The following is a 26,196-nucleotide window of genomic DNA, read 5'->3' as shown; positions in this document are numbered from 1 at the left end:
CTATAAGAAATCCACACTAGCTCCTGGACCGCCTGAATCCTGATGAAGTCACTTCCTGGAAACAGGAGTGGGTTTCCAATGTCTTTGCAACTCAACGCAAGATCAGGGCATTGTTCCTCCAGCCAAAATCTGCTCTTCTTTCCAAGATGAGCAGCCCACAAGTCAGAGGAGAAAGGAAACCACCATTTAAGATGCTGGATGCACACTTTTGCATCCAGAATCAATGCACTCCACCAAATTTGCAGTCCAGCAAAACACCCAGCAACCAGTTGAACTTCCTCCTTCCCCACCAACCCTATCCTCTTATAGAACTTGCACACATGAACACACACACACACACACACTCCAGCCCTCCTGTTCTTTCTATTTTCTGTATCTTAAGAATTTTATCTTACTATTAAATGTGGGTTCAGAATTCCAGTCAGTATTCAGCAAAGAGGCACAACCCACAATTGTAAACAAAAGGATTAGAAATATCACTGGAATATTAATACTAAATCATGTTCCAAGCAGTCACAAACACATTGTTTCACCATTTGGAGATGTCTGTGTCTCTCCCTGGTGAATGTGGTGTTAATTAGTTATGCATGGTTATTCCCAGCAAAGAGCAAGTTCATTATAAGTTAGCAAATTTCTATTTTACAGCAGGTGTGTTATTCTGAGACTTTTATAAATTGTTCATGTGAGGATAAGCCATATAATTTTACTTCATTTTTGTCTGTTCAATATAGCAGTGAGCTACTGAAGGTATGTATACCAGAAAGCTGCAATTACCAGCTACCAAGATAAGATAATGATTTTTCAGACAAACTAATGGGGTATAAACATGCAATTTTGCATTTATGGCTTATGAATCTTGCTTTAGTAATCACATGAGCCTAGTAGGTAACTTTTTTTTTCCTTCATAACTCATTACGTGACCTTGAAAATAACAAGTCTTTATTCCTGCCTTTCTGGATCTATAAAATGGGCTTGATACTGGGGGGGGATGAAGACAATGATTATACACTCAGATAGTCAGATTATTTATATCACATGGTCCGAGAGATGAGGTTGAAGACATGAAGATACATTATTTTGGAGGGTGAGAGAATTTTGGGCTAATTCATCCTTGACTTGTCATTACCCACCATCTTCCTAGTGGAGTTTTTTTTTTTCTTTTTTGGTGTTGTCCCACCTACTAAGAAGCTTGGAATTGACCTAACTCTAATGATAACACCAGAAACAATGGACTTTTCCTTCTCTGCCTTTATTTTCCCATCCTGACGATTTCATCTAATTTCATTTTCTTTATAGTGTTAACTTGGTCTCATTGCATTTGTTTTTGAAACACTTCAAATGCTCTCCTTTGAAATGGAAGAAAAATGAATATCACACTCAGTATAATAGAGAGATGGTCTAGGCCTATTCAGGTTTTCTAATAGATTTACAAGCAACAGAGCTATTTAAAAAATGTGTTTAACCTTGTTCACATAGTCCTGAATATAGTCATATTCTTCCTAAAGGTAAGAAAGTCAGTCACAGCAAGGGAAGCCTCCCACCAGGCTGCCCTGGGCATAACTGAGTTTTCCTTATAGCAGCACCAACGATATTCAGGGCACCAGGACTCTGTATCAGGGGAGGGGCTGTCCTGTGCACTGTAGGATGTTTAGCAGCTTCCCTGGCTTCTGCCCATTCAGTGCCATTGCACCTCCCAGCTCCTGTTGTGACAACCAAAAATGTCTCCAGATATTCCCAATGTTTCTTGAGGACCACTTCCTTAGAGATAGCCCTCTCTCCCTGACTCTGTGTGTACAGGAATGCTGTAGGAGGATCAGGAAGGAGAAAGGGTAGCATCTCTAAGTTGCAGCCCGCCACATCAGTACCAGTTTTTTCAGCATTCACCACCATTCCCTGCTAGTCACTTGGCAATACCGAAGTCCATGCACAGAAATACCAAACTGGCAATGGGGAACACATGGATTTGCATTTCCTTGCAGAGGGGAAACAAAGACAAATGACATCTTGGAAAATCCAGCTAAAATGAGTCTTAATTCCAATTTTATTGAAATTTTGAATGTTTGCATTTGACTCCACACCTAATTTTCTCTTCCCAGCCAAAGGCTCATAAACCTTGAAGCTCAAGGTGTCTTAGGGAAGGCGAGCACGATCAGCCAGTGATTTTTATGTTTGAAAACCCCATGTCCTTCCATGAACAGACTCATGGGGCAAATGTGATCCAACCTCCTTAATAACCAGATGTTTGCAATCATCAGAAATACATCTTTGGCTGTAACCATTTCTCTGTTCTCCAGCATTCAGTCTCAGAGAGAATTTACATAACAACATGTGACATGTAGAATGCTTAAAGGCACCATCCATGACAGGACAAATTACTACACTCATTTTTCAATACTCTTTGCAAGGTGCTCCACGGCAGGCGCGCTGGGCTGCATGCTGGGGTGTTCTGGTGGGACCATCAAGACCAGCATGCGCTCACAAACGGGAGGGGGCGGGTGCAGGGAGGCCCGCCCAGGAGGTAGCCTCACTTACCCGCCGTAGGCAGGGATCGGGGGCGGGGGCGCCGCGGCCCGGAAGGTGTTGTACACGGTGCGGCCACGGCCTCGCAGGTGTGCCCCTCGGTAGGCGGCCGCCGCAGTGGCAGCTGGATACGGAAAGCCGGGCACTGCAGGAGGAGAGGAGAGAGCAAGGCAAAGGCTTTCAGAGGCACACCTACCATTAAAGGAACATCCGATACCGACCCTGCTGCCCCAGGGCAAAAGCTGGACACCTGCCACCCTCCACAACCCGTCCCCTCCCCCCACCCACCCCACTCCCCAAACACACACTTTCAGAAGCTAGGGGTATAAAGGCGGCAGCAGGGCTAGGGCCAAAGCCAAGGTCTGATTCCGAAGAGGATGGGCTAGTTAAGTAGGGGGGCCTGGTGTCCAAGAGAATGTGCTAAATGACAAACATTGACGAAGAATTCTTAAAAACAGACTTAAAGCTCACAAGCAATTAAAAGGTGGATTGCAAGATGTATGTGCAATGTGTTTTCAACATGTATTTGTCTTCTACCCATCCATCCATCGTTCTGTCCATCCATCCATCTGCCCATCCATCCATGCATCCATCCACATACATGCGCACACACGTCTAGTGTAACATTTATATATGTACCTGTGCATGTGTTAGTGAATATGTACACACATTGTGTGCAAACATGCGCGGGTATGTGTATGTATGTACATGCAGGTATATGTGCATGTGTGTATGCGAGTGTGTATATATATGTATGTTTATAAGTTTGTGTACATATGATTATATACACATACACACACATATTTCAATGTGTTCCATACTTATCTCTGGGGCTGAACTGCATGAGTGTTAGTTGTCTGTTCATAGCTTTTCCCCATCCCATTTTATTTCCTACATTTTCCTTTATGTACATATATTGTTAATTGAAATACAGTACACCTCATGCTCCAAGAAACAAATCATTCCAACGTCCCATCAGCCCCCCAACCATTTATTCAGCCTATAAAACACAGTAGCAGTAAGGACAGAGAAGTCTGGGAACTCAACTCTTAAGAAGAGTGTGGGCAGGGCTTTCTTCACTAGGGGAAAATTCTCTGAGCAGGATAACTTGGCGAGGAGTCGAGAGGGAACTTAAGCATGATGCTTGAGACCCCTGATAATTAGTTCTGTTGCCTCTGTCTGGGCTGTCCTTCCTCCCACCATGTGCAAATCCTAACCCAGGAGGCCTCAGAAAACTGCTTCTGCTTTCTAGCTCCTTCCTCTTCTTGGAACCCCCCAAAGCTCTCACCATGCAGCCAGTGCTTGTCCCATCCCACTAAACAGCAGGCAGTGCCAACCCCAGTGCATGTGGATGGGGTGACTTTCTGGAAGATACACCTGGGAACCCACTGTCTCAGGAGATCTATATTGAAGGCTCAGAAAGTGCTACAGAGAGGGAAATGCTTTAACCTAGCTAACCCAGCATTTCCCAACTCCATTTTCCCAGGTACTCATTTTTATTTAATCCTCACGTGAGGTATGTTTAATAATTTTAGAGAGAGAGAAGGGTGAGGAGTGAGAGACATTGATGTGAGAAACATCGATTGGTTGACTCCCTTCTGTACCCCAACGTGGGATCAAACCCGCAACCTACATGTGTGCTCTGACCAGGGACTGAACCTGCAACCTTTCGGTGTATAGGACAATGCTCCAACTAACTGCCAACCAGTTCAGCCACCTGGTCGGTGCTCCCAGGCACTCTTTCTTTTATGGAATATCTCTCACGGGCATTGATTTTGAGAGAAGGAAAGTCAGTCATTTGTTACTTTTATCTCTATGAGTGTGCAAGTTCCTTGAGGCCTCCCTCCATGTCTCATTCATCTCTGCATCTCCTCCTGCCTCCTCAAGTCAACAGGAACCCCCTGATTTTATGCACAGTAGGTTCTAAATTTGGGGCACCTGCATGAATGCAAGGATGACTTCACAATATGACCAGGTGAATAAAGTTGTGGGCTGTGGTCAGGCCGAATGATGGGCAGACCATCCAGTACACCTTCTCTGCTGGTCCCATTTTTTTTTTCTCTCATCCCATTGACCTGACAGGAGATTTGAGGATTTCCAAAGAGAGGAGGACTGGTGAGATGAGCCAGGGTGAGAAGGGTTTCATCCCCCTTCAGAGCCTTCCTTTCCTGCTTCATCTCTCCTGGGGTTTCACACAGTGTTTGTTTTGATGTGCAGAGCAGGGAAGGACACAGTTTCTTTTGGCATGACATAAACACTAGGAGAGGCCTTGCTGGGAAGGAAGCTCTTTAACTTCGTTAACTCGACACACCCACACTTCACTGTTCCTGGAACTCTGATGAAACACCTAAGGTGGGGGTACTCTATTTCCTGCTGTGCTAATGCAGGAAACCTATATCCCTATATCCAAACTGCCAAGAGGAGCTTTCCCCTTCCTACACCACATCAGGAGCAGAAGCCCTCCACTCCGTCTAGTTCCATTACTCCCAGATCTTGGACAGCGTGTATGTTTGTAGCTGTATGGTGGGTGGCAGGGGGCAGGGAGAGCAAGGGACTTCCCACAAAGTCACTCCCAATTCTATATCACCTCATGGAACTGCACGGCTGGAATATAACCCTTGAACCTGAAGGGAAGACAGACTGACAGTCATTTGGAATTCTTTCTGTGTTCCCAAACAGTGAACAGCCAGGCTGCTACATGAATTCTATCATTTCTTTCTTTTTAACGATGAGGGTAAAATTCTAGGATTGGTGAATAAGCCAGAATGATTTCATCTTTCTATTTGTGTCTGAGAAGACCATACTGGTTATTTGTAACCTTCTTTTTTATTGTTAAAAGCAAATCATGCAGCTGAACTTAACTCTCAGTTTGCCAGCCCCTAGCACCCACGTTTCCTGGTTCCAGTTTCAAATAATTGTGCTTGACATTGTAGAGAGGCGCCTGTCTTAACAGGGAAAGCAGGTAAATCCTAATATCGTAAAAGCCCAGAAGTAATGAGATATGAGATGTTTGCTTCAGGACCAGGAGAAAATGAGCAAGTATGGCTTGATTTTAGCTCCATTTTGCTACAGTTCAAATATGAAGTTTTCATAGGAACACCCTGGATTTTGAAATAAAGAGAATGAAAAATTCACAATCTGGCAGAGCAGCTGGCTGCCTGTGTGAGAAAACACGGTAATTATGCTGACCCATTCATTATCGCTGGCTACAGTGCAGAGGGAGTGAGACAAGATCCCTCTCAGCGACAAGCAGGTTTTACAATAATTCTTGGAGGATTTAGATGTTGGGAGATAACATGAAACAGAAGTTCAGCAGGAGAGCGAGGGGAGCACAAGCTGCTAAAAGTGCAGAGCCAGGGTTCTATTTGTACCCTGTTTGTTACAGAATATATGCAGGATAAGATACTTATGGGTCTTAATGCAAGCCTCTTTGGGCTCCTCTACACAGAGCAGGTTAGAGGTGTTCCTATTTTGTTAAAGGAACCCAGGAAAGACTACACATCAACTCTTGGTGTAAATATTGCCTTCCTCGGAGGCCAGGCCCCCTTAGGTAAAATAAGGTGATTCCAAAGTGCATGCTTTGGAGCAGAGAATTCATGGAGAAATTATGTGAGTCTCCCAGATGGGTGGTTGGCTTAGTTACCTCTTTCCTTTTGCCAGTCTAGGACTGGCCAAGGGGTCCCTTAGTCTCTAGTTAGTCATCATACTGATGAGCATTTCCTTCCTCTTTCCTCCTTCTTATGCTCCATCCGCTCTTCCCTACTTTTTCATTCCCCCTCCTTTCCTTCCATCCTCCCTTCTTCCTTCTTTCCTCTCTTTATTTTTTAATCTCCTTCTGGGCAAGGCTGCCACAAACCTCCCCTGGCGTACAGTAAGCCCTCACTTAACGTCGTCAATAGTTTCTGCGACTTTCCGTAAAATGACACACAACAAAACCAATTTTAGCATAGGCTAATTGATATAAACAAGATTTAAGTTCCTACTGAATCTCATCAACATTATAACAAAACGATGTTATTCAAGGACCTGCTGTACTAGCAATCAAGTACCTTGGGTTCCAGAATAAAAGAACTCTCACTATTACTAGAATGAACATAAACTCCATGAGGGCAATGATCTCCATCTGTTCCACTTACTGATTGCCAAGGTCGCCTGCACAGAGCAGGTATCAGGTATTGAACATTGTGCCTGGACACCTTTTGGTGGTTAACCAATGCTAATCTCCTTCTTTCTGGGGGAGTAGATGCCCTATCTGTGTAGCTTCCACCTTTCATAACTCTGTCTCCTATACGAAATGTCCTGCCCAGGTTTTGCAGGCAAACAAGTATGCAGACAACACAATCATATCTCAGTCACGATCCTTATAAAAATATTTTCTGCATCTATACTTTTAGGTGTTAGGTTGGCCCAGAAATAGCAAGCAGACTTGGAATATCTTTGATTCTCATAAAAAACAAAGACAGGTTATGTAGATGTATTGGACTTGTATTGTTGCAAACCTTCAAACTAATTTAAATTCACTTTTATTGCTGCAGGATGACAGGATTTGAAGATCTGTTTCCTGTTCTGGGGAAAAGCAAGACTCATACTTTTTTTCCCAGACAGGAGATACCTGTTAAAAGTTCCTTCCTTCATTTAGCCCCAGACAAGGCTTTCTGGCAACCCAGCAAGTCACAGTCTGTGAATGCAATAAATTTGTGCAACAGGGGACAACAGAAAAATAACAATATTTATAATCCTTAACTTGTCTGATTTGTAGCTGTGCCTTCTATGTGTCTCCCCACCTCTATCAGAAGATGTTCCCCAAACGGCTGGTTTAGGACAGTCTGACTGTCTTCTCTCACCACTAAGACAAACAGTCAATGTCAAGGTCAAAAAACCCACAACTGTTTGTCAAGCTTCCTTTAGACTCAACATGGGATGGGACTACTTTTTATTCACTTACCCACCGGGTATGCTGGATTGTAGATGCTGGGACATGGTTAACTGCATATTTGAAGCACTTGAATAAATGATTCAGATACAGATTAAACAAAACCAAAATGGCTTTGTCCTTGGACCCTCTAGAAAGAGACATCCTATTATGTACTATGTGGCGTGACACTTATCTTTTGTTGAGTGAAAGTTATCATGTCATGTACCAATGCCCCAGTTCTGGAGTTTGGATCCAGTAAGTGGACAATAAATGTTTAATCAATCCAATGCAAAATGCCAAATGGATGCCCACAGTGTCCTCTCCATTTCTGGAATGGAGAAAACCACTATTAATAAAAGTCATAAACCTGTCACCCTGTCCAATATTTGTTCATGTAAATTAAAGAACAAGGTTAGAGAAAAAAGATACCAAATTAGAGGTATTTTGGAATCCCAATGCCGGAGCTTGATTTTTTTCCACTTGAACTTCAAGTTAATAAACATGTAAACAGACCATCAATGGGGAATAATGGAAAGTATTCAGGTTGTTTTGTGGAATACAGTATAAACCCTTAGTTCTTGGCAGGAGAAAAGAGAGACAAGGGAGGGAAAAAAATCATAGGTTCATTATACTGGAAAGGTTCCCTCTGAAACCTTATCCAGCATGAATCAAAGTGAAAAATCTGGTATCACTGCAACGAAAATTGGATTTAGCTCATAAGCTAAAAATGAGTTTCTCTCAAAGAAAACAGGGCAAGAGCTTTTGGAGTAAATACCAATTGAGCATCTTGTTGACACATCAACAATCTCAGCCCACCCACTCCCAGCCTTCAGCTAGGTTTATACCCAGAGCCTATTTTGGGGGAGGTGAGTTGGAGTAACCATCTCTGTTCTTGGGAATAAGGAATTCTTTCTACACCTTGGAACTAAATGAAATGGAAACTTCAGGGATGTAACAAGAGACATGCTGTGATGTGCTAGAGAATCAAGACAAATCAACATTTTTAAATGGAAGGCATGTGGGTGTATCAACCAGCCAAATGAGCCATTTACCTAAGTGTCAACTGCTTCCTGTCTCCTCCTCAAAGACAAAGCCCCCACCTCCAACCTTCTATGAGCTCTGCTTTCAATGTATTTACAGCGACAAACGCGTGTTCACCCCCTCCATCTCTTTTATGAACATGGTGCTTACCTTCGAAAATAAACACAAATGAGATCATCTCGCCAGCCCAGGAATCCCAAGAGAAGAAACACAAAACCAGTGGAAAATACTTGAGGGTTATAAACTGCATATTAAAGTTTTAGAGCTCTGGGAGAGATGGCAGAGTAGCAGATGCAAAAGCCAACAGGGGGGCAGATTCTGCATCAAAGCCATAAAAATATACAACCACTTTAATGGGCAATTATTCTTTGCATTTGTGTGCTGGTTTGAATTTGCATGAGGTTGCCAGCTGCCCTGGAAAAGGTGTGCCTTCAGAATGGAGCAGGGACTCAACTTTTTGTCCTGTTCTTCCTCTCCCTTTGCCCTATAATGCCACCTTTCCCCCACCTTTTGAATGTTTCAGGGCTGAGAGATGTTCATGCTAACTTTGAGCTGAATTGTTCTGTGGGTAGTTTATGGTAGGAAACATCCACTTGCATAATTCTGGGGTGCAGATGCACGTTCAACAGCAGGTTCATGGTTCTGCAGGATCCCCCTTGGGGGATCTCCTATTCCATGTGCTGGACCATAAATTAAGAAGTGGTATAACAGGTAACACACTGAGGCAAAATAAACAGCCAGCGATAGCTCGATTTCAGAGGCAGAGGACTGTGTGACAAACATCACAGTGAAAACGGATGAATTTTTCCAAATGGCAAAAATGTGTGCCCTCAAACAGCTCTCAAACAAAGGTACATCAGATTGGTTTATAACGCAGAATTTATACACAACTAGGTCACTATCTTTAAATGACATTACATGGAAAACTGAATATGATGGGGCATATTTAGTTTGAGGTCAAAGTAAAATGGAAAGGCTTTCAATTTTTAAAAAATTCTGTAATTTCAAGGTTTGGGGAAAAAAAGAAGGGTTCCATCCATTCATTTACAAACAGACCAGAAGAGCCACTTAATTTGTTGGGATCTCTGGTTCTCATATTAACATGTATTTGTCCCTAAAATGCACATTTGAGATCAACTCTCGTTTCATTTAAAAATGCATGTTGATATTAAATACTACTGTTTAGAAGTGAATAAATCTACATTTTGGACAAACGGTTCCTTATAGGACACCCTCATTTGAAATGCATTGAATAGGAAAACAAAAATTTCTAATTAATGTACAAGTCTAATCACCATTCTCCACATGGAAGAGTAATTTTTCACTGTTCATTTGCTCGGTTTAATCTCAAAACTGACATAACAGAAATGCAATGTCCTATAAATCTCCACTCATTTGTTTCTTTAATATTCATATTCCATTGAACTGCAGCTGCTTGTTGCTTCAGTCTGTTACAACTTGCAAAAGTGTCGATAAAAATATTATGAAAGGCAAGATGTGTTTCTTTCTGGCTGCGCGTGCCATTTATTTGGGGAAAGACAATAAATGGCTCATGGATTGTTCCCCGGCCTGCTGCTTGGTGGGTGATTAGTGATTAATTACCTGGCAGCAAATTGACATGGCACGAGGAAATTGACACAGCCCTGATTAATTAACTTTTTATGGGCGGTAGTTACTCACAAAACATTGCGCACCATAATTGAATCTCTTTACATAACGTCATGGTACAAAAGTTTTAGTCAAATCCAAATTAGTCAGAAGTTTCTAGGCTGTTACAGGTCTGACTAGGATGTGTGGAAGGGATTGGCAAGGATTTGAACTTGGAGAGAAATGCACATTTTTGAAGGGAAAAAAGATGGTGACACTGTACTGGCCTGACTGCCCAAGCTGCCAGGGGTGTCCAACCTTTTGGCATCTCTGCGCCACACTGGAAGGAGAAGAGTTGTCTTGGGCCAGACATTAAATACATTGCTACACATAAGCACAAAAAATCCTCATAATGTTTTAAGTAAATTTACAATTTTACGTTGGGCCACATTCACAGCCATGCTGGGCCACAGGTTGGACACTCCCTAAATCGTTATCGTCTGAGGCTGAAATGCCTCATTTCCGCCCCCTCCCCCCCAGCCTTGGCTGCTGCCTTGCAGTTGCTTCAGCAAGTTCTCTGTCTTTTGTTCAGTCTCTACTGGTTGAGTTATTTTCCTCATCCAATTTTGGTTCCAACATCACCTCCTCCTCCAAGTCTTTCATCTTCATTGTACCTGACATCTCCTGACTGCCATCAGTCACTCTCCCATCACTCTCTCCCGCCCGCCTCCACTTACCGGTCTTTCATCACCTTATTTGACCGCAACTTCATTTTATATCTCTGTGTTGGGATGTCCTGAGGACTTTATTTTGGTTAATACTCTGTCTCCAGCACCTAGAGGGTTACCTGGCCCAAGGTAATCCCTAAAATGTTTATGCATTATATTATCACATGAACTAGAATGCCACAATAAGTAGTTCAGTTATGAAGGAAAAGTGGGTGCTGGTCCTTGAATCTGCAGGACTTGCTGAGATGCTGCTTCTGAAGGATGAATATTCTAAGACAACCTGGTTTACTGAGAACATTAATGATGAAGGACTCTGGACATTGTTTGTCTAAAATTTCAGGCAGTGATAATTGGAATAATCCAAGCAAAGTCATGAATACAGTTGGCAAAAATTCCAACTTCCTCTACTCTATTACCAATGGAGGAGATTCAATCCTATGATAACTATTTACTCACATTTGCTAACCTCCAGACCCACCAGTTAGCTCAACTAACTCTTCACAAAACCACAGAAACCAGGCATTATGGCTATCTTTACTTTCTTGGGAGGAACAGAAGATATATGGAGCATCTCAGAAACTCAGCCAAGTATCTGAACTCAGGCATTTTAACACTAGAGACACTATCATCTTATCTATTACCCAACAGGTCAACTAGGACAAAGACATCCTGTGTCAGCTTTGGGCAAGACTATCTCCATTTTCCTTCCCTCTGATTGTCTGTCAAGCTGCTACATCATTTCCCTATATCCATACCACACCCAAAAAATCCAGCCCCAATTAACTTGCAGTGGAATCTGTTGATGTCTCCTTGAGACTTCAATATGCTCCTTGTTGGGAGCAGAGGGTAGAAGTGGAGGAGGGGCCAGGTGCCATTTCTTACATTCTGTGTTTATGTTCTGTGATTTCAAGACACCTGGAAGGGCTTTGCTCCTTTAATACTAATTGGATAGAGGCCATGGGGATCACTACTGATTTATGTTCCCAATAAGAGTCCAGGGCAAGCTGTTTCCCTTCTCTATTGGGGTTTATCTCCATATCTGGAGGTGAGCCAGGGGGTTGTATACAATCCAAAAATGTTGGGAAAATGGACCTTCCCAGCAATAGGGACCTGGGTTACACTAGTATGGTGTTCCACACCCAAACCTGATTACTGTCAAAATGGGCTCCTTATGACTAAATTCAGCCAGAATTTTTCTCCAAGATATGGAATATAATTGACTTAATAACGTTATCAATTATCACTTTACTCACAACTTGGTTAGAAATAAATCTCTTCCTTAGAAAGAAATGAGTCATCTATAAAAATAAATAACAATGCAAAGAACACATACATATTTACTCTGAATAGTGATTCTGGTGTTACCAGAGCAAATATGTTTCCTCACTTAAAAACAAATTCAAAACTGCAACAAAACCCACACCCAGCACTCATGCACGAAAATATTCTTTCATCATGTAGGTCTTTGCAACTTTGGATGAGGACAGAGCCTTGTTTTTTAACCTGTTGTCACACTATTCTGCTTACCTCCATAAGTTAACTGTTGTCTCTTTTCTCCCAGGTTACAAATGGTCAGATTAATCCAACAGACACACACTGCCTTAATGTGCACGGATAGGTTTTTACTGTGCACAAGACATATTTGTAATCTGTTTATGCACAGGTATTGACAGTACCCCCCAGGGCAGGATTTGGGTAACATTTCACTCAGCAAAATGAGAATGAATCTCAATCTTGGAGTGTTTAACTTGGCAGGACCACAGACGGCATTTGCAAACGTGCTTTCTGTTGTTTGAAGGAATGTTGAGGACAAATGGAGATGCTGAGGTCTATTTTAATTTGGGTGAAGGGATTTGTCTTAATCTATTTGTTTGACAAAACCTGTACTGGCGTCAATTTAGGTTTTTTTTTCAGGCAGCATGGTAAAAAAGCAAATAATTTATATAAATAATTACTTTATCGAGTGCATATACACAGTAAAGCTTCAATGGTTAAATCATTCATGACCTAGCTAACAGCTGGCTGAAACAGCAAGCTCAGTGAATTGCCTCTCCAGGTAAGAAACAGGGCAAGTGAGATAAATTAGCTTCCTTATGTTGGGCTGGATTTCCCATGCTTCTCTGGGGTTGCTGCAGCTCCTGAACATGAGGCCCTCAGAGGGGGTTGGCAGTAGTTCACGGGATGGGGACATGATGCCAAGGCATCGCTCCTTTTACTTCCAGCCATCGCTGTGGATATAGCTGGTTGTTCTGTGTGGAGGCCATGTGATTTTCAGAGTCAGCTTCGAGACTCGAAAGACTGAGGCTTGATCCTTTGTGTGACAGCCTAAGCAGACCATCTGGACCTGGGGAGCCCCTGCCTGATGCCAGAACTGCAGCCCTTCCCAAACCCCCATGTAGAGCAGACTGAGGGAGAACCATGCAGAGGTGATCCAGTTGTCTAGTCACTGGACTAACATAAACCTGCCAAACCAGCTCCTTTGGTGAACTTTCAAAGTTGCTGCAGAATATGGCTTCTAAGAAAAAAAGGGAAAGATCAGCTATTTGTTTGCGGAGCTACAATGCCTCAAGTAGCCTGAATGGCTTTTTACACAATACTCTTATTTAATGCACAGAGGTAAGTAGGTATTCACAGATAAGTTCAAGGCAAAGAGACTAGGCCAAGGCCACACAGCCAGTGTAACCATGACAATTTAGACCTAGCACTGCCTGAATCCAGCTCTTTTCACTAAATCTTGTCGATGCTCAAAGAGAACTTTGTAACACCAATACTATGGACTAAAAATGATTTTTGGATGAGTAATACTACATTGTATATATGTACCATATCTTCTTTATCCAGGTGCATACTGATGGACATTTAGGTTACTTCCATATCTTGGCTATACAATGCAATATTACTTGGTCACACAAAAAGTTAAATCTCATTATTTGGGACAACATGGATGAAACTACCCGATATTACGCTAAGTGTAATAAGTCAAAGACTTCTACATATATGTGGATTTCACTTAAATGTGGAATTAAAAAAAATAAACAAAACAGAAACAGACAGAAACATACAGAGAACAAACTGATGCTACTAGATGGGAGGAGGGTAAAAGGTGAAGGGATTAAGAAGTAGAAACTACCAGTTACAAAAACAGTCGTGCGGATGTAGAGTGCAGCATGGGGAATGTAGTCATAATATTGAAACAACTACGTATGGTGTCAGGTGATACTAGACTTGTTGGGACACAGACACGGGGTCACTTTGTAAGATGCCTAACCAGTATGCTGTACACCTGAAACTAATACAATATTGAATGTCAGTTGTAATTGGAAACAATAAAATTTATATGTTAAAAAGTAAATAAAAATGATCTTTGGGAAATGTTTCTTAGATCTCTGTAGCAATAACAAGGATGCAAGTAATAAATATCCCTGGGCAGGTGTTCCCACAGAGGTGGGATTTGTAGGTTTGTTTGTTTCTTTTTACATAAAACGCAATTAGGTGTCAGGTGCCCACACTGCATGCCAACAAAACCCAAGGAGATAGATCTAAAATGTATGGTGCGCTATTTAGTCCTGAAAACTGCGTTTTGTTAACACTCTCCATAAGCTCTTCAGTAGCAATAAAATAGCTCTGGGCATGACAGTGCTTTTACATAAATGAAAACATGATTTAAGAAAATGATGGCTTTGGAATTTCTAGTGAAGCAACTGTTTAAATTATCATGTTTAAATGAACTATGCCAGGCTGTTTTCCCTCCAATGGCAGACAAGCTCAGCTTCCTTTTTATGTATCTTTGCAGAGGATAAGGGGATTTACTTTTGAAGAGAAATAAGGTGAAGGGAGGAGGGGGCCACCTCTGTAGTTGGACACATTTCTATGCAAGAAGCACGAAGAATCCCCACCCCAGCACTTGAATTATATGAGTGTCATTAGATGTTCTTACTCCCCTTCTAACATCCTCACTCCCAGCTCTGCAGCCTTTGAGGGAGTGTGGCTCCATCTGCAAAGCCGGGCCCCTAGGAATGCACACCTGCACCATTGTATCAAGCTGCCCCACTTTAGATTCCAGGAATCAACAGGATCTTATCTTTGCCCCCTGCAAATTTCATGTTCGGAGCTCTGAACTCAGAACAGTTTTTGTTTTTTCCTATTTTAAATCCACATTAGTTTGAGAAAGCATATGAAGTGCAGTTGAGTGCATAAGAAATGAACTCAAAAAAAGCTTCTCAACCCTTGAAGGATTTCCCTCTTGCCTCTGCCAAGGGCCAGTGGAAGGTGGGCTTGGGGGAGGAGTTAAATGTGGGAACTGCACCAGGCAGTCTGCTGATCCTCTTAAGAAAATGTGAGCATTAAGAAACAGTTTCTGTCAGTGTGATCGCAGGACTCCGGTTTCCAGGGAATTCCCCCGGAACAGCTGCCTCGCTGCCTTTCAGAAACATCTCATCTCGGCCTTGTTCTGTGGCTGTGCGTGCGCTGGAATCCCAGGACAGTGTAGTTTATTGTTTTAATATCTGTCTGACACAAAGCAAACCATCCTCTGGTGACTCCTTATCTGTCACATGTATTTCTGTGAAAGAAATATCAAGACAAATAAGATGTTTGGGGGCACAGCACAGGATGGTAGGTTTGCAATTGGCGGCCTTTTTCAGAAGGGAGGACCCCATCTGAAAAAAGATGAAAACCACCATTCTGCATTGAGATTAATAACGAAGCACCAGGAAAGCTAGACAGCAGCTGCCTGAAATGGGTTTCTTTGAGGATTCTTCCCTTTAAGCAACTAAGCGTAGAGAGTACTTTACTAGTGATTTTTTTATTTTCCTAAAATTGTTTTTTAAAAAAGATGAAACACTAATAAAAGAGTGGTCTAGGATTATTATGATTCAGCCAAAGTAACAAACATCAAATGAGGGAGCTAACCGAGTTGGGGTGGAAATGGTGGGTGTTGAAAATATAAATGAACCTGTTCTAAAAACTGGTGTTCAGGTGGAATCACCAGTCAAAAAAGGAAAGAAAAGAAAAGAAAAGAAAAGAAAAGAAAAGAAAAGAAAAGAAAAGAAAAGAAAAGAAAGAAAGAAAGAAAGAAAGGAAGGAAGAAAGAAAGAAAGAAAGGAAGAAAGAAAGGAAGAAAGAAAGAAAGAAAAAGAAGAGAGGGAGGGAGAGAGGGAGGGAAGAAAGAAAAAAGAAAAGAAAAGAAAAGAAAAAAGAAAAGAAACCTCTTAAATATAACCTCTTAATAAACGAGAGATGTAGAGATGTGCTGGGCCAAGGGAAAGCAGGGCAGATGGTGGAAAGCAAAGAGATGGTCCTCCGGTGGTGGAGAAAGAATGGTCCGTGGAGTTCCCCCTTTAGTACTGGTTGCTGAACAGCTATGTCCAGCTGTGGACAAGCACTGTTCAATCAATAAGGCATGTGATATGATTGAGGTGACAGGCAAGCATGGCACATAGTAGGTGTCTCAAAATCTCTTCTTCCAAGGATTTAATGAGGGAACTAGGCTTTCAGAAGCTAAGTGTTCTGTCTAGGGTGTGGAATGATGGTGAAAGCAGTGACATTAGTTCACCTACCAAGAGGTATTCACAGTGCGGAAGTCTCCTCCTATTGGGGATGGCTTTCCAAATATCCCCATGAGTAATGTGTGTGCAACTTTGAGGTGTCAGCTTACATGTCTATCATTGTCTTATCTACAAGGCACTCTAGATGTCACCTTGTGTGTGTCATGGTCACGTACTATTCACAGTGCATAGAATGGTGCTGTTAGGTAGAAAGAACTTGGTAAAGACTGGTTGAATGAAACAATGCATTTGCAACCTCCTCCCCCATCAAAGGACAAATAAGAAGAGCAAAGAAGAAGGAATTATTTCAGGGAAGGGGAGAGCGGGCACATAGCCATGTTGTCCATCATGCTGAGTCATGGACACAGGAAGAGTGAAGCACTGCCTGATTCCTGATTAGAAGGATCTGTCTAGAGGGTGTTTGAGAGCCAGCACTGCTGCGAAGTGTGTGAGAGGGCAGAGAAGAGGCCTGGGTGGAAGATGAGAGATTCTGGGGAAGATGAGAGAGTCTCACTATTTATCTTGGGAAAACTGGGGCAAGTAGTAAGGAAGGCCAAGAGCACCAAAAGGAAGCCTCCAAACCCAGATTTGTTTGTTGTTTATTGTGAGAGCAAAACTACATCAGTCTATTGTATCTTGTCTGAATTTATGTCTCTATCTTAATTTAGTATGTACCAGGGGGCAGGTATTCTTTTACATGCCTACCTTATATTGTTTGTCTTAAAATGTGATAAAAAATAATACAAAACGTCAAAAGTATGATGGCCCATAAGGCTGGGAATATTTACTGTCTGGTCTTTTAAAGAACAATTTGCCAACCCCTGGCCAGGCAGATCAGACAGGGAAGAGTGGTCTCTCCAGAAATCCTGGGATGGGAAGGCTGACCTTGGCCTGAGGGTAGAGGGTGGACTGCTGCTTAGAGGTTCCCCTTGCCCACTCTGCTCAGACATTCCCAGAAACAGAGCATGTGGCACTGCTTGTCTGTACCCACCAGTGTGTAAACTTAGAGACTAGTAAAGATGGAAGGCTTGAAATACTGTTAGGCTGGGTTCAAAGTTGATCTGGCTTAATGACACTGGATAAATTTCTTAATCCCTCTGACCCTAAATTTTCTAATGTAAAAGGAGACATAATAAGTGGTTGCTGGAGACAGAAGTGGCTGCTGGAATGTTTTCTTGTGAGGACTAAGTGGGAAAGCTCATATGAATGGCTAGCAGTATGCTAAACATATAGTAAGTTCTCAATAATAATAATAATAATTATTATTATTATTATTATATTGGGGCTAGAACTAGGGTAAGACCAGTTAGGCACTCACCTTGGGTGAAAAATTTAAATGAAAGACCACGCAAAAAACAAGTAATCAAGATAAATCTTATTTCAATGCAATTTTTTTAAAAACTTAAAATTATTTTTAAAAATTCCATCATAAACAGACTATCAAAGTTTAAATAAAGAAGATCTCTGCGGATTTATGCTTAATACCAAGGCAAAAGAAAAAATAATAGTCATCTTGTCTTTATAGAAAAAATTTATATTTGTTCAACGGATTTTCCTTTAAACTTCAATATTTAAAAATATTACGTTACAATATTATTTATCTTGATGACTGAGCTTTCTGTCACCTCTGTAAATTTTGTCTGAGGTGAGTGCCTTACTTTCCTCACCCTCGTCCCAACACTGATTATTATTCCTTTAAGCAATCCCTCTAGAAACTATTAGAAAAAGCCTTCTGGGAGGCTGCCATGAAGCTCTGAGTTACTGGAAAGAGAGAAAAAGAAGGCGTTTTTTTTAAACCAAAGTATCAGTAACACAATGCCCTGTACGTGCACTGTCTATTAACTGAACTCAATCTACTGACAGTTTCTGTATTGGGCAGAAGAAGGAGGAAGCCATAAATTAATTGGGGCCATTGCTTTAATTACAGTAACCAATGGAAGTTCTATCCATTACCTAAATGTAAAACAGTGCAGGCCTGATTTATGTATGTTTCTGCCACTTAAATCATTGTTTTATGAATCCCACACAATTACTTCCATAAAATCTGTGATCAATATATCAATTAAAAATATGCCACTACCACTTGCCCTTGACTTTCATAAAAGTGAATAAAGGAGATGATTTTGCATTTTGAAAACATTTAGGTTTCTAGACATTTGCCTGTGGCATCAGATTTTTTTCTCCTGGTTGTCAGGAATAAAAATTTAGGGGAAACCAACTGTCATCTTCCATTTAATTTAGGATTTGTCCTCATCCAGATTGAAAGCTGTGGCTTCCATGTAACTGTAATGAAATACACTTGCTTGCATTGATAAGCATGGAGAACTACACAGAAGTGGATGCTGGAAAATGCTTTTCTAGCCCTTGAAAAATAAAACTGGCACCTTTGTGTCAAGGTGCTTGTATGGACTGAATTGTGCTTGCCCCTCACCCCAAAACTCATATGTTGACCTCTAAGCCCCAATATGACACTACATAGAGATGAGAGGTAATTAGGTTTAGAAGGTGTCCAACCCGTGGCCTGTGGGCCACATGTGACCCAGGATGACTATGAATGTGGACCAACACAAAATTGTAAATTTACTTAAAACATTAGGAGATTTTTTTTGTGATTGTGTGTTGCAATGTATTTAATATGTGGCCCAAGACAACTCTTCTTCCAGTTTGACCCAGAGACACCAAAAGGTTGGACACTTCTGGTAGATGAAGCCATAAGGATGGGGCCCTCATGAAAGGATTAGTGCCTTTATAGTGCAATGTGAAGACACGGTGGGAAGGCCCTCATCTACGAGCCGGGAAGAGGGTTCTCACCAGAATTGACCATGCTGGCACCTGCTGTCAGTAACAAAAGAAAATATGGGTTTATTTGCCTACATAATTAAAATTATGTGCTGAAATATAAGCAAAATCAAATGACCAAAATAGGATAGAGGTTGGCAACATCTTTCCTATTCACAGATTATTCTCCCTAATGGATAATTATCTCTTGATGTGAATTACAAATAAAATGAGAAAACTCCTAAGAGAAATGGGCAGATGTGTATTGAAAATAAACAAGAGGTAACATCCAACAATTAAATTTGTAAAGGTGCTTCTACAATTGTATTTGTGAAGTTGCATCCAACAATTGTATTTGTGATGATGCTGCTTACTAAGAGAAAGGCAAATGCTAACTGGAGCAAATTGAGATGCGGCCTTTCAACCATCCAATTTGCAATATACGCATGTTCTGGCAAGAATGTTGGGACAGAACCAACAATCCCAAGTTTGGGAGCCCAGATGTAAAATTTGAAGTGCTGATGTGTCAGGGTATATGTAAAAATGTTTGCTGCTGTCTATGCTGTCTTTATGGGGAGGATATAAAAAGGAGGAGCTTGAACTACTATGGATAGAGAATGGTTGAATAAACTGTGGACCACCTATGCCATGAAACAGCATGACAATATCAAAAGTCTTAATGGGAGATGGTCAATATGTGTTATTAACTGAAACAAAACATGAGTAATATGTGTGCTGTGAACATAGTATGAATATGTGTACTCCCCTCTGTATAAAATCATACTACTAACACTTCTATTGCATGTATGTATGTCCTTTGCATTATTATGAAAAAATGTGGACAGATACTCACCGGAGAGGCAATGTGGATTACTTTAAGGGCTTCTGTTTTTCAATACAGTGGGGATATTACCATATTATTCCATATTTGTGTGTTTGTATTTATTTTCATGTTTCCCTGACTATAGTGAGCATAAGTCACTTTTGCCATTTAAAATTTATTCACAAAATTGGAAAGAAAATGAAATAAAGCTGATAATATTTACCTGCTTCTGGAAACATCTACTCCATATGGAAATAAGGATGAGTGATTGCTGGCTTTGCTAATCCATGTTGGAGGTGGGCTTTCCCATTTATGGAACCAATGACTTATGACTTCATATTTCACCAAATAAAAATGGGAGTAATGTTTTAACTTGGGAGACAGGTGACATGTTATTTACCTTCTTATTTCTGCCTGGAGATATTTTTGATACCATGCACTCACTCACTCACTGTATGCAAACAGTACTAACTGCACCTCCTGGTGCCTTCCACCCTGGACAGACAAAACCTACAGACCACTGGCCATAGGGTTTGTGTTGTTTGCTATTGAAGCAAACACATGATCAATTAATGAATTAAACTTATTTTAAAATAAATAAAATAAATAAATTATTAGTTTAATTTAAACTAATAACTTAAAATTAGTTTTTAAGACAACAATATTAATATTACATGTTTTGCATTTGGGACAGGGTGATATTGCAATTTTTTGAAGCTTTGCTTTGACTTCATTTGGATAGAAAGCAGGCCCATTGTACACTCTGGATTAGTGGCTTCTTAGGACATGTGATGACCTGTGACACAACTTGAACTAGTGTTTCACACTCAGCTACAGGGAGTGAGGAGGAGAACCTGGAGTCATTTGGGGTGAAATAGGAGGTTCTCTGAGGTTTGGTTGTATTGACACAGCCTGTTTTGTTTTTCTCTTAATGTTTTTATATCCTGGGTCATATTACTAGGATGACTCACTTAAGGGGGGGTGCCCATTATGCAAAAATGCATCTTAAAAAACATAACTTCAGTAGGAGTTATTTTCATTACTGACTAATTCAGCAGGGCTCCTTTGAAAACTATCTCCCTTACTGCATTTAAGGGTGTTATTTACAGATGATGAGCTATTTGGATAGAAAGAAGGACAACTTATGTATAAAACATCCAAGGCCAGTTAAAGAAGTATGAAAAAAATACAAACTCGGGAGTAATCATGAAGGTCATAACACATAGGATACAATTTACAAAAGTGTAATATACACATACCTTTCTCCAGCACCACGACTGTTACCCCAACATGAGAAACATGCACCTTCAAGTTAAAAAGCAGGTGAATCCAAAATGATTGCTGAGAAGTAAGGGAAGCTCAGCTTTTGGGGAAAAGGCTGCATAGTTAGAGAAAAAGAGGCCATACTGTTCAGAGCTCAAAGAGAAGACCACAGTTAGATCAGATCTGGAGGGAGGAAAGGTATCTCTGGTGACTGTGTAAGCATCCTGTGTGTGTGTGCGTGTGCACATGCACAAATGACCCTTTATGTGCTGAATGAATAGGAAATTAAGTGTGACATTGTGCCATAATGTACATCTTAATCTGGAAGAAGAAAGCCAAGTAAATGTTGCAAAGAAGCCAGCTAACCACAACCAGCCTGGCCCAAAAAGGCATTGCTGGCTTGGAGAACTGAAGGAGAAGGGAAGCCTCAGCCACGTGCCTTAGGAGGAATGGATAATCTTTACAGTCAGCAACAAAGTGTGGCCTCAAGCTGAAAATAAGCTAAGGCCCTTCTAGCCACCCAAGTAGAGAAGGGGAGATCTTAGGTTGGTTACCCTAACTGAGCTTGTCAGTCAAAATACCATTGCTTAAGGGGTCGACAACTGTAAAAAAAATAGTTATTTTTTTTGTTTTATTTTGTTTTGGGATAGGAGGATTAGCTATTGTTATTTTTTTTAAACTACTATATACAAGGACATTTACTTTCTTTATTATTAAAAAAAATGCTATCAACCTAAGTACCCAAAATGGAGGGGGGATAGATAAACTGTAATATCATTGAACAGTAGATTATTATGAGGTCATTAACATATTTTCATGAAGTACACATGACATGATGGTAAGTGAAAATAATAGGATGAAAAATGTATAGATGATATAACTGATGATGCAATTTTAAAATGAAGGGTGTTGGACACACATCATACAGTTTCTATGATTATTATAAATTTTTACTCTTAACATCACTTTAAAAAATACCATTATAAACAGTGAAGCGACAGTCCCATTTGCCATTTTCAATGATGAAATAGACACTTTAAATCAGAGATCAGCATACTTTTTTTTTTTGTAAAGAGCTAGATTATCAAGATTTAAGGCTCTGTGGGCCACCTAGTCCCTTTCACCTAAATCCATGCTTTTCTCACAAGCCTTACCAAAACAGGCTGTGGGCTGGATTTGGCCCCTGCACTGTAGCGGGCTGAAGTCATGTGGCCACTGCTTCACATGACTTTATTTCCACTGTCTGTTTCACCTGTTTGCACACGGAGCACTTGTGGCTTGGTCCATATTTGACGTGGATGACACACACTTTCCTCAAGTCACTTTAAAATAGCTGCACCTATTAAAACTAGCCCCTTTCCGGACTTAATTTATTTTCTTCTGTTCTGAAAAGTGAAATAGAAATGCAGCCTATGATTGTAGAATGCCACACTGTCCAATATGGTGGCCATTAGCTTCACAAGGCTCGTTAGTGTAACACTAATTGAAATTAAATAAAATAAAGCAGCCAGTGCCTCGTTCCCAGGAGCACACACACTGGCCAGTGCAGATATAGGACACCTCACTCCAGCTGGTTCCGTAGGACAACCACATTAAAGAAAAGGCAAAATGATGTTTTGGAACTCAATCCAACTCTCCTTCAAAAACAGTATTTATGGAGAAGAGGCAGGGACCAGTGCAATGCAATGACGATGGGATGTAGTCAAATGGGGTCAGGAAAGCACCCAAAGGTTAAGTCATTTCCTCAGGTTTGAAAAAGAAATCTGCCACACACCGGTTGTGTGACTGGGTGAGTTACTCCACCTCTCAGTGCCCCCTATTTCCTAGGCTGTAAAGAAAACATTACAAAACCTACCTGGTGCAGATTTTGCAAGGACCAAACAAGGTTGAGCTTGTGAAAAGGTAGAATAGCATTCTAATCTACAAGATATATGCATGTATATTTACACTAGCCCAGATGGGACAATTTTCATAAATTCAGAAAGAAACACTTCTGGCCAGTGTGACCAGATTTTGGCTTCTTGGGGCCCTGGCATTTCATGAATGTCAAAATTGCTACTGAGGATTATACTCTGGGAGGTAGAAGCACTTGGCTACCCCCATGACTTGAAGCTTTCAGGGACACTCATATTGCTCATAATCATGTTTTGGGATTCCTGTCATTACTTCTAACCTTTGCCCCAAAGCAAAGAGTTGGGTTGATCTCAGCCTTTGGGAATTGAGATGCTCGGTTTTGGCACATGGTGAGGCTTCTCCTCTGTCTCTCATCCTCTTCATCATCATGAGCCTGTGGCCTCTGCTTTCTACTGCCCCCTTCTCTAGCCAGTCTCAGTAGCATCCCCCCTTCTCCCTGGTCCCCAGACTCAGTTTTGATCACTGATATCAATGAGGACCCATCTGAGTAGTTATAGGAATTTCAGGGTGCACACACTGTATGAAGTAGATGACAAGGGCTGGACTGCGGCTGGGAGACTTTGATCCAGGGGTGGGGAAGAGGGGGATGAACTGGCTGGGGACCATGGTAGGATCATGGTGGGGACTTTAGGTCCTGCTCTAGGAATTGGGGTGGGAGTGGGTATTCTTCAGAGCATCCATCCCAGGCAGAGAAATCCTTGTTTTTTCCACCTCAACATTGTGATCTAGCTTCCATAGTTATTTTGGTTTCCTTCCCCTAGCTCTTGAGGGGTATACTTATATCTATTAAAGAGCCTTTCTTTATATTGTTGTTTCCCCCAGTTAAATGTGGAGACAACCCACTTTTTTCTTTCTTCCTCCCCCTCCTCAGTGTACTCATATAGCCAATAATAGAACAGCCTTGCAAACAAGTCATTAGCCCAGACTAGTAATATTTCCCACAGTGAGAAAATTGTGCTCAAGAGGGCTAATCAAGCACCTTTCGCTGGGCTAGGGTGCCAGTTGAATGGCATGAATATTTTACTTGAATTATCTGCATGTTAATTTACAAAGCCATGTTAGAAGGCAGGCAATTAGATGCCAAGGCTTTCCCGTACCCCTCCCCCACCCCCCATGGGACTATCCCTTGTCCCATCCATTGGACCCAATCCTGACAGGTCTTCACAAAGAATGGCTGGGACATCCAGGAAGTGAGGATTCAGACATAATGAGCAGAGGGTTTAGATGCCAAGGCAATGGGGAAAACAGAGACATGCTTACAAAAATCAAATTCACCTCGTAGGGAGCCACACAGGAGGGTGGTGCAGAGGGAGGGAGGAAAGAGAACTTACATGGCAGGGAAGGTGACTGGACTCAGAGTTATGTCACAAAACAAAAAGAGAGCCACAACATGGGCTTACTTGCAGAAGTATATACAAGTGAACTGGGGGCACTGTACATGGAAGATCCCTCCTGGTTTGCCTGGCACAACAGCACCGTGCCTACGAAAGAGAGAGAGATAGATGGTATCTGGTTTGGGTACAGGCACACTACACCTGAGAGATCACGGCAACGCAAATGAGAAAGGCAGAGAAATGAAAACATAGCCACACCCCAGAGTGCATAACAGGGACCCCCACAGCCGCCCCCTGCATTAGCCAAAGGGAGTGGATGAAAACCCATCCCCAGCCCACCAAGCTCATGTCACTTGTTTTCAACACGGGGTTGGAGTGCTGGGGTCCAGCTGCCCCAGGACCCCAGTTTCAGATCAGTAATGCCATGCTCAAAAAGGAACCTAGAAATTTCCAGAGAAAATGAAATAACAAGCGTGAATTAGACACTACTTAGCTGTGTGATCATAACAAGTGACTGTACCTCTCTGTGCCTTGGGATTCCCATCTGGAAAATGTGGTGAATATACCTACCTCCAAGAAGGGTTGTGAATCATATTACTGGAGACATGCCCCCAACAGAGGGGCTGGCACATAATCATTACTCAATAAGTTGTAAGCATATATATTGGTATGTTTACAGAAAATTTTTCCTCCCCCCCAACTTAAGTTGTTCCAAGTAAGTTCTTCAGAGGAAGAACAGAAATAAGGCAGGGAATAAACAAATGCAATTTTTGCCATTCCTGTGACCTGCCAGGACCCACTCTGGACCCAGGATGAGACGATCTATGACTTCTGCATTTCCTGTTTCTTTCCGAAAGTCCCCAGCCTTCCACTGGGAGAGGCTCCGTCACTAACCCTGCAAACCAACCCCAGCTGCATTGCACCACTGACTTTCCTCCACCTGATTTAAAGCAAAGGGCACCGGGCTTATCCTTGCAAAATGGAATTTTACAGAGGAGAAGAATGGTGGAATCCTGAGATAGCTCCTCAATCTATGCCATGTTTTGCACAACCACCCCACTCGAAGGATGAGCAGGGTCAGGAATCTTGGGATATCAATTCTGCTCTCCCGCTGCTGCAAAGCTCAAACGAAAGGCTTTGAAAAGAGCGAGAGAGACGTTTGAGGAGTTTTCAGCCCATTACTGATGATGGAAATACATTCCTGGGGTTTCTGTTCTCTTCCCTGTCTGGGCAAGGTCAGCCGCCTCCATTTGCTTCAGTATCCTCCTGTCATCATCACAACTGGAAAGCAATCTGCCAGGACAGGAAGCCTGTGCCCTCAGGGAACCTGAAACTCACCTATGCTCTTGGAAACTTGACCTTGGGTGGTGAGGGGAGGGGGGCAGTTCTACAGTTTTTTTGTATCTTGCCCAAGTCTGACCAAAGTGCAGTGAAAACTTCCAGCATGAGTGGGGGCTCACCAAAGTGAGAGGGACTGCCAGATGAAGCCATTTAGAGACAGTAATCTTTCCAGAATTACAAAGCCAGACACAATTCCAAAGGTGGCTTTCCTGCCTCTGCTCCACCATCCTTCACGTACTAAGCCAAAACAGAGGGATCCCATGAAGAGACTGAGAAGCCATCCTCAAATTCTACTTCTCCCCTCTGTTCCCTGTTTCTCTGGCACACACAGGCCTGCGGGCAGAATCCGACCCTCCACCTTGTTTTATCCAGCCCAGCACCTTGTTTCTACCTGGCAGCAGTACCG

General features: G+C 41.8%; 1 protein-coding gene across 16 annotated transcripts in view; it reads right to left on the bottom strand.

The window, feature by feature from the left end:
• RBFOX1 (RNA binding fox-1 homolog 1) overlaps window positions 1–26,196 on the bottom strand; it is a 2,121,844-nt gene that overhangs the window by 56,834 nt on the left and 2,038,814 nt on the right. For 12 of the 16 annotated variants that reach the window (XM_053929075.2, XM_053929061.2, XM_053929098.2 and 9 more), the window contains 2 exons: window positions 24,516–24,596; window positions 2,533–2,665 (listed from right to left, as the gene is read on the bottom strand). In XM_053929075.2, coding sequence (XP_053785050.1) covers window positions 2,533–2,665; window positions 24,516–24,596 — 214 coding nt within the window. The remainder of the gene's footprint in view (window positions 1–2,532; window positions 2,666–24,515; window positions 24,597–26,196) is intronic. The other 4 variants (XM_053929120.2, XM_053929100.2, XM_053929126.2 and 1 more) reach the window with 1 other exon arrangement.

The sequence above is a fragment of the Desmodus rotundus genome, chromosome 1 (assembly GCF_022682495.2).
Source record: "Desmodus rotundus isolate HL8 chromosome 1, HLdesRot8A.1, whole genome shotgun sequence".
Lineage (NCBI taxonomy): Eukaryota > Metazoa > Chordata > Mammalia > Chiroptera > Phyllostomidae > Desmodus > Desmodus rotundus.
The sequence above is the reverse complement of the archived record's forward strand: the minus strand, read 5'-3'. Positions and strand labels throughout refer to the sequence as shown.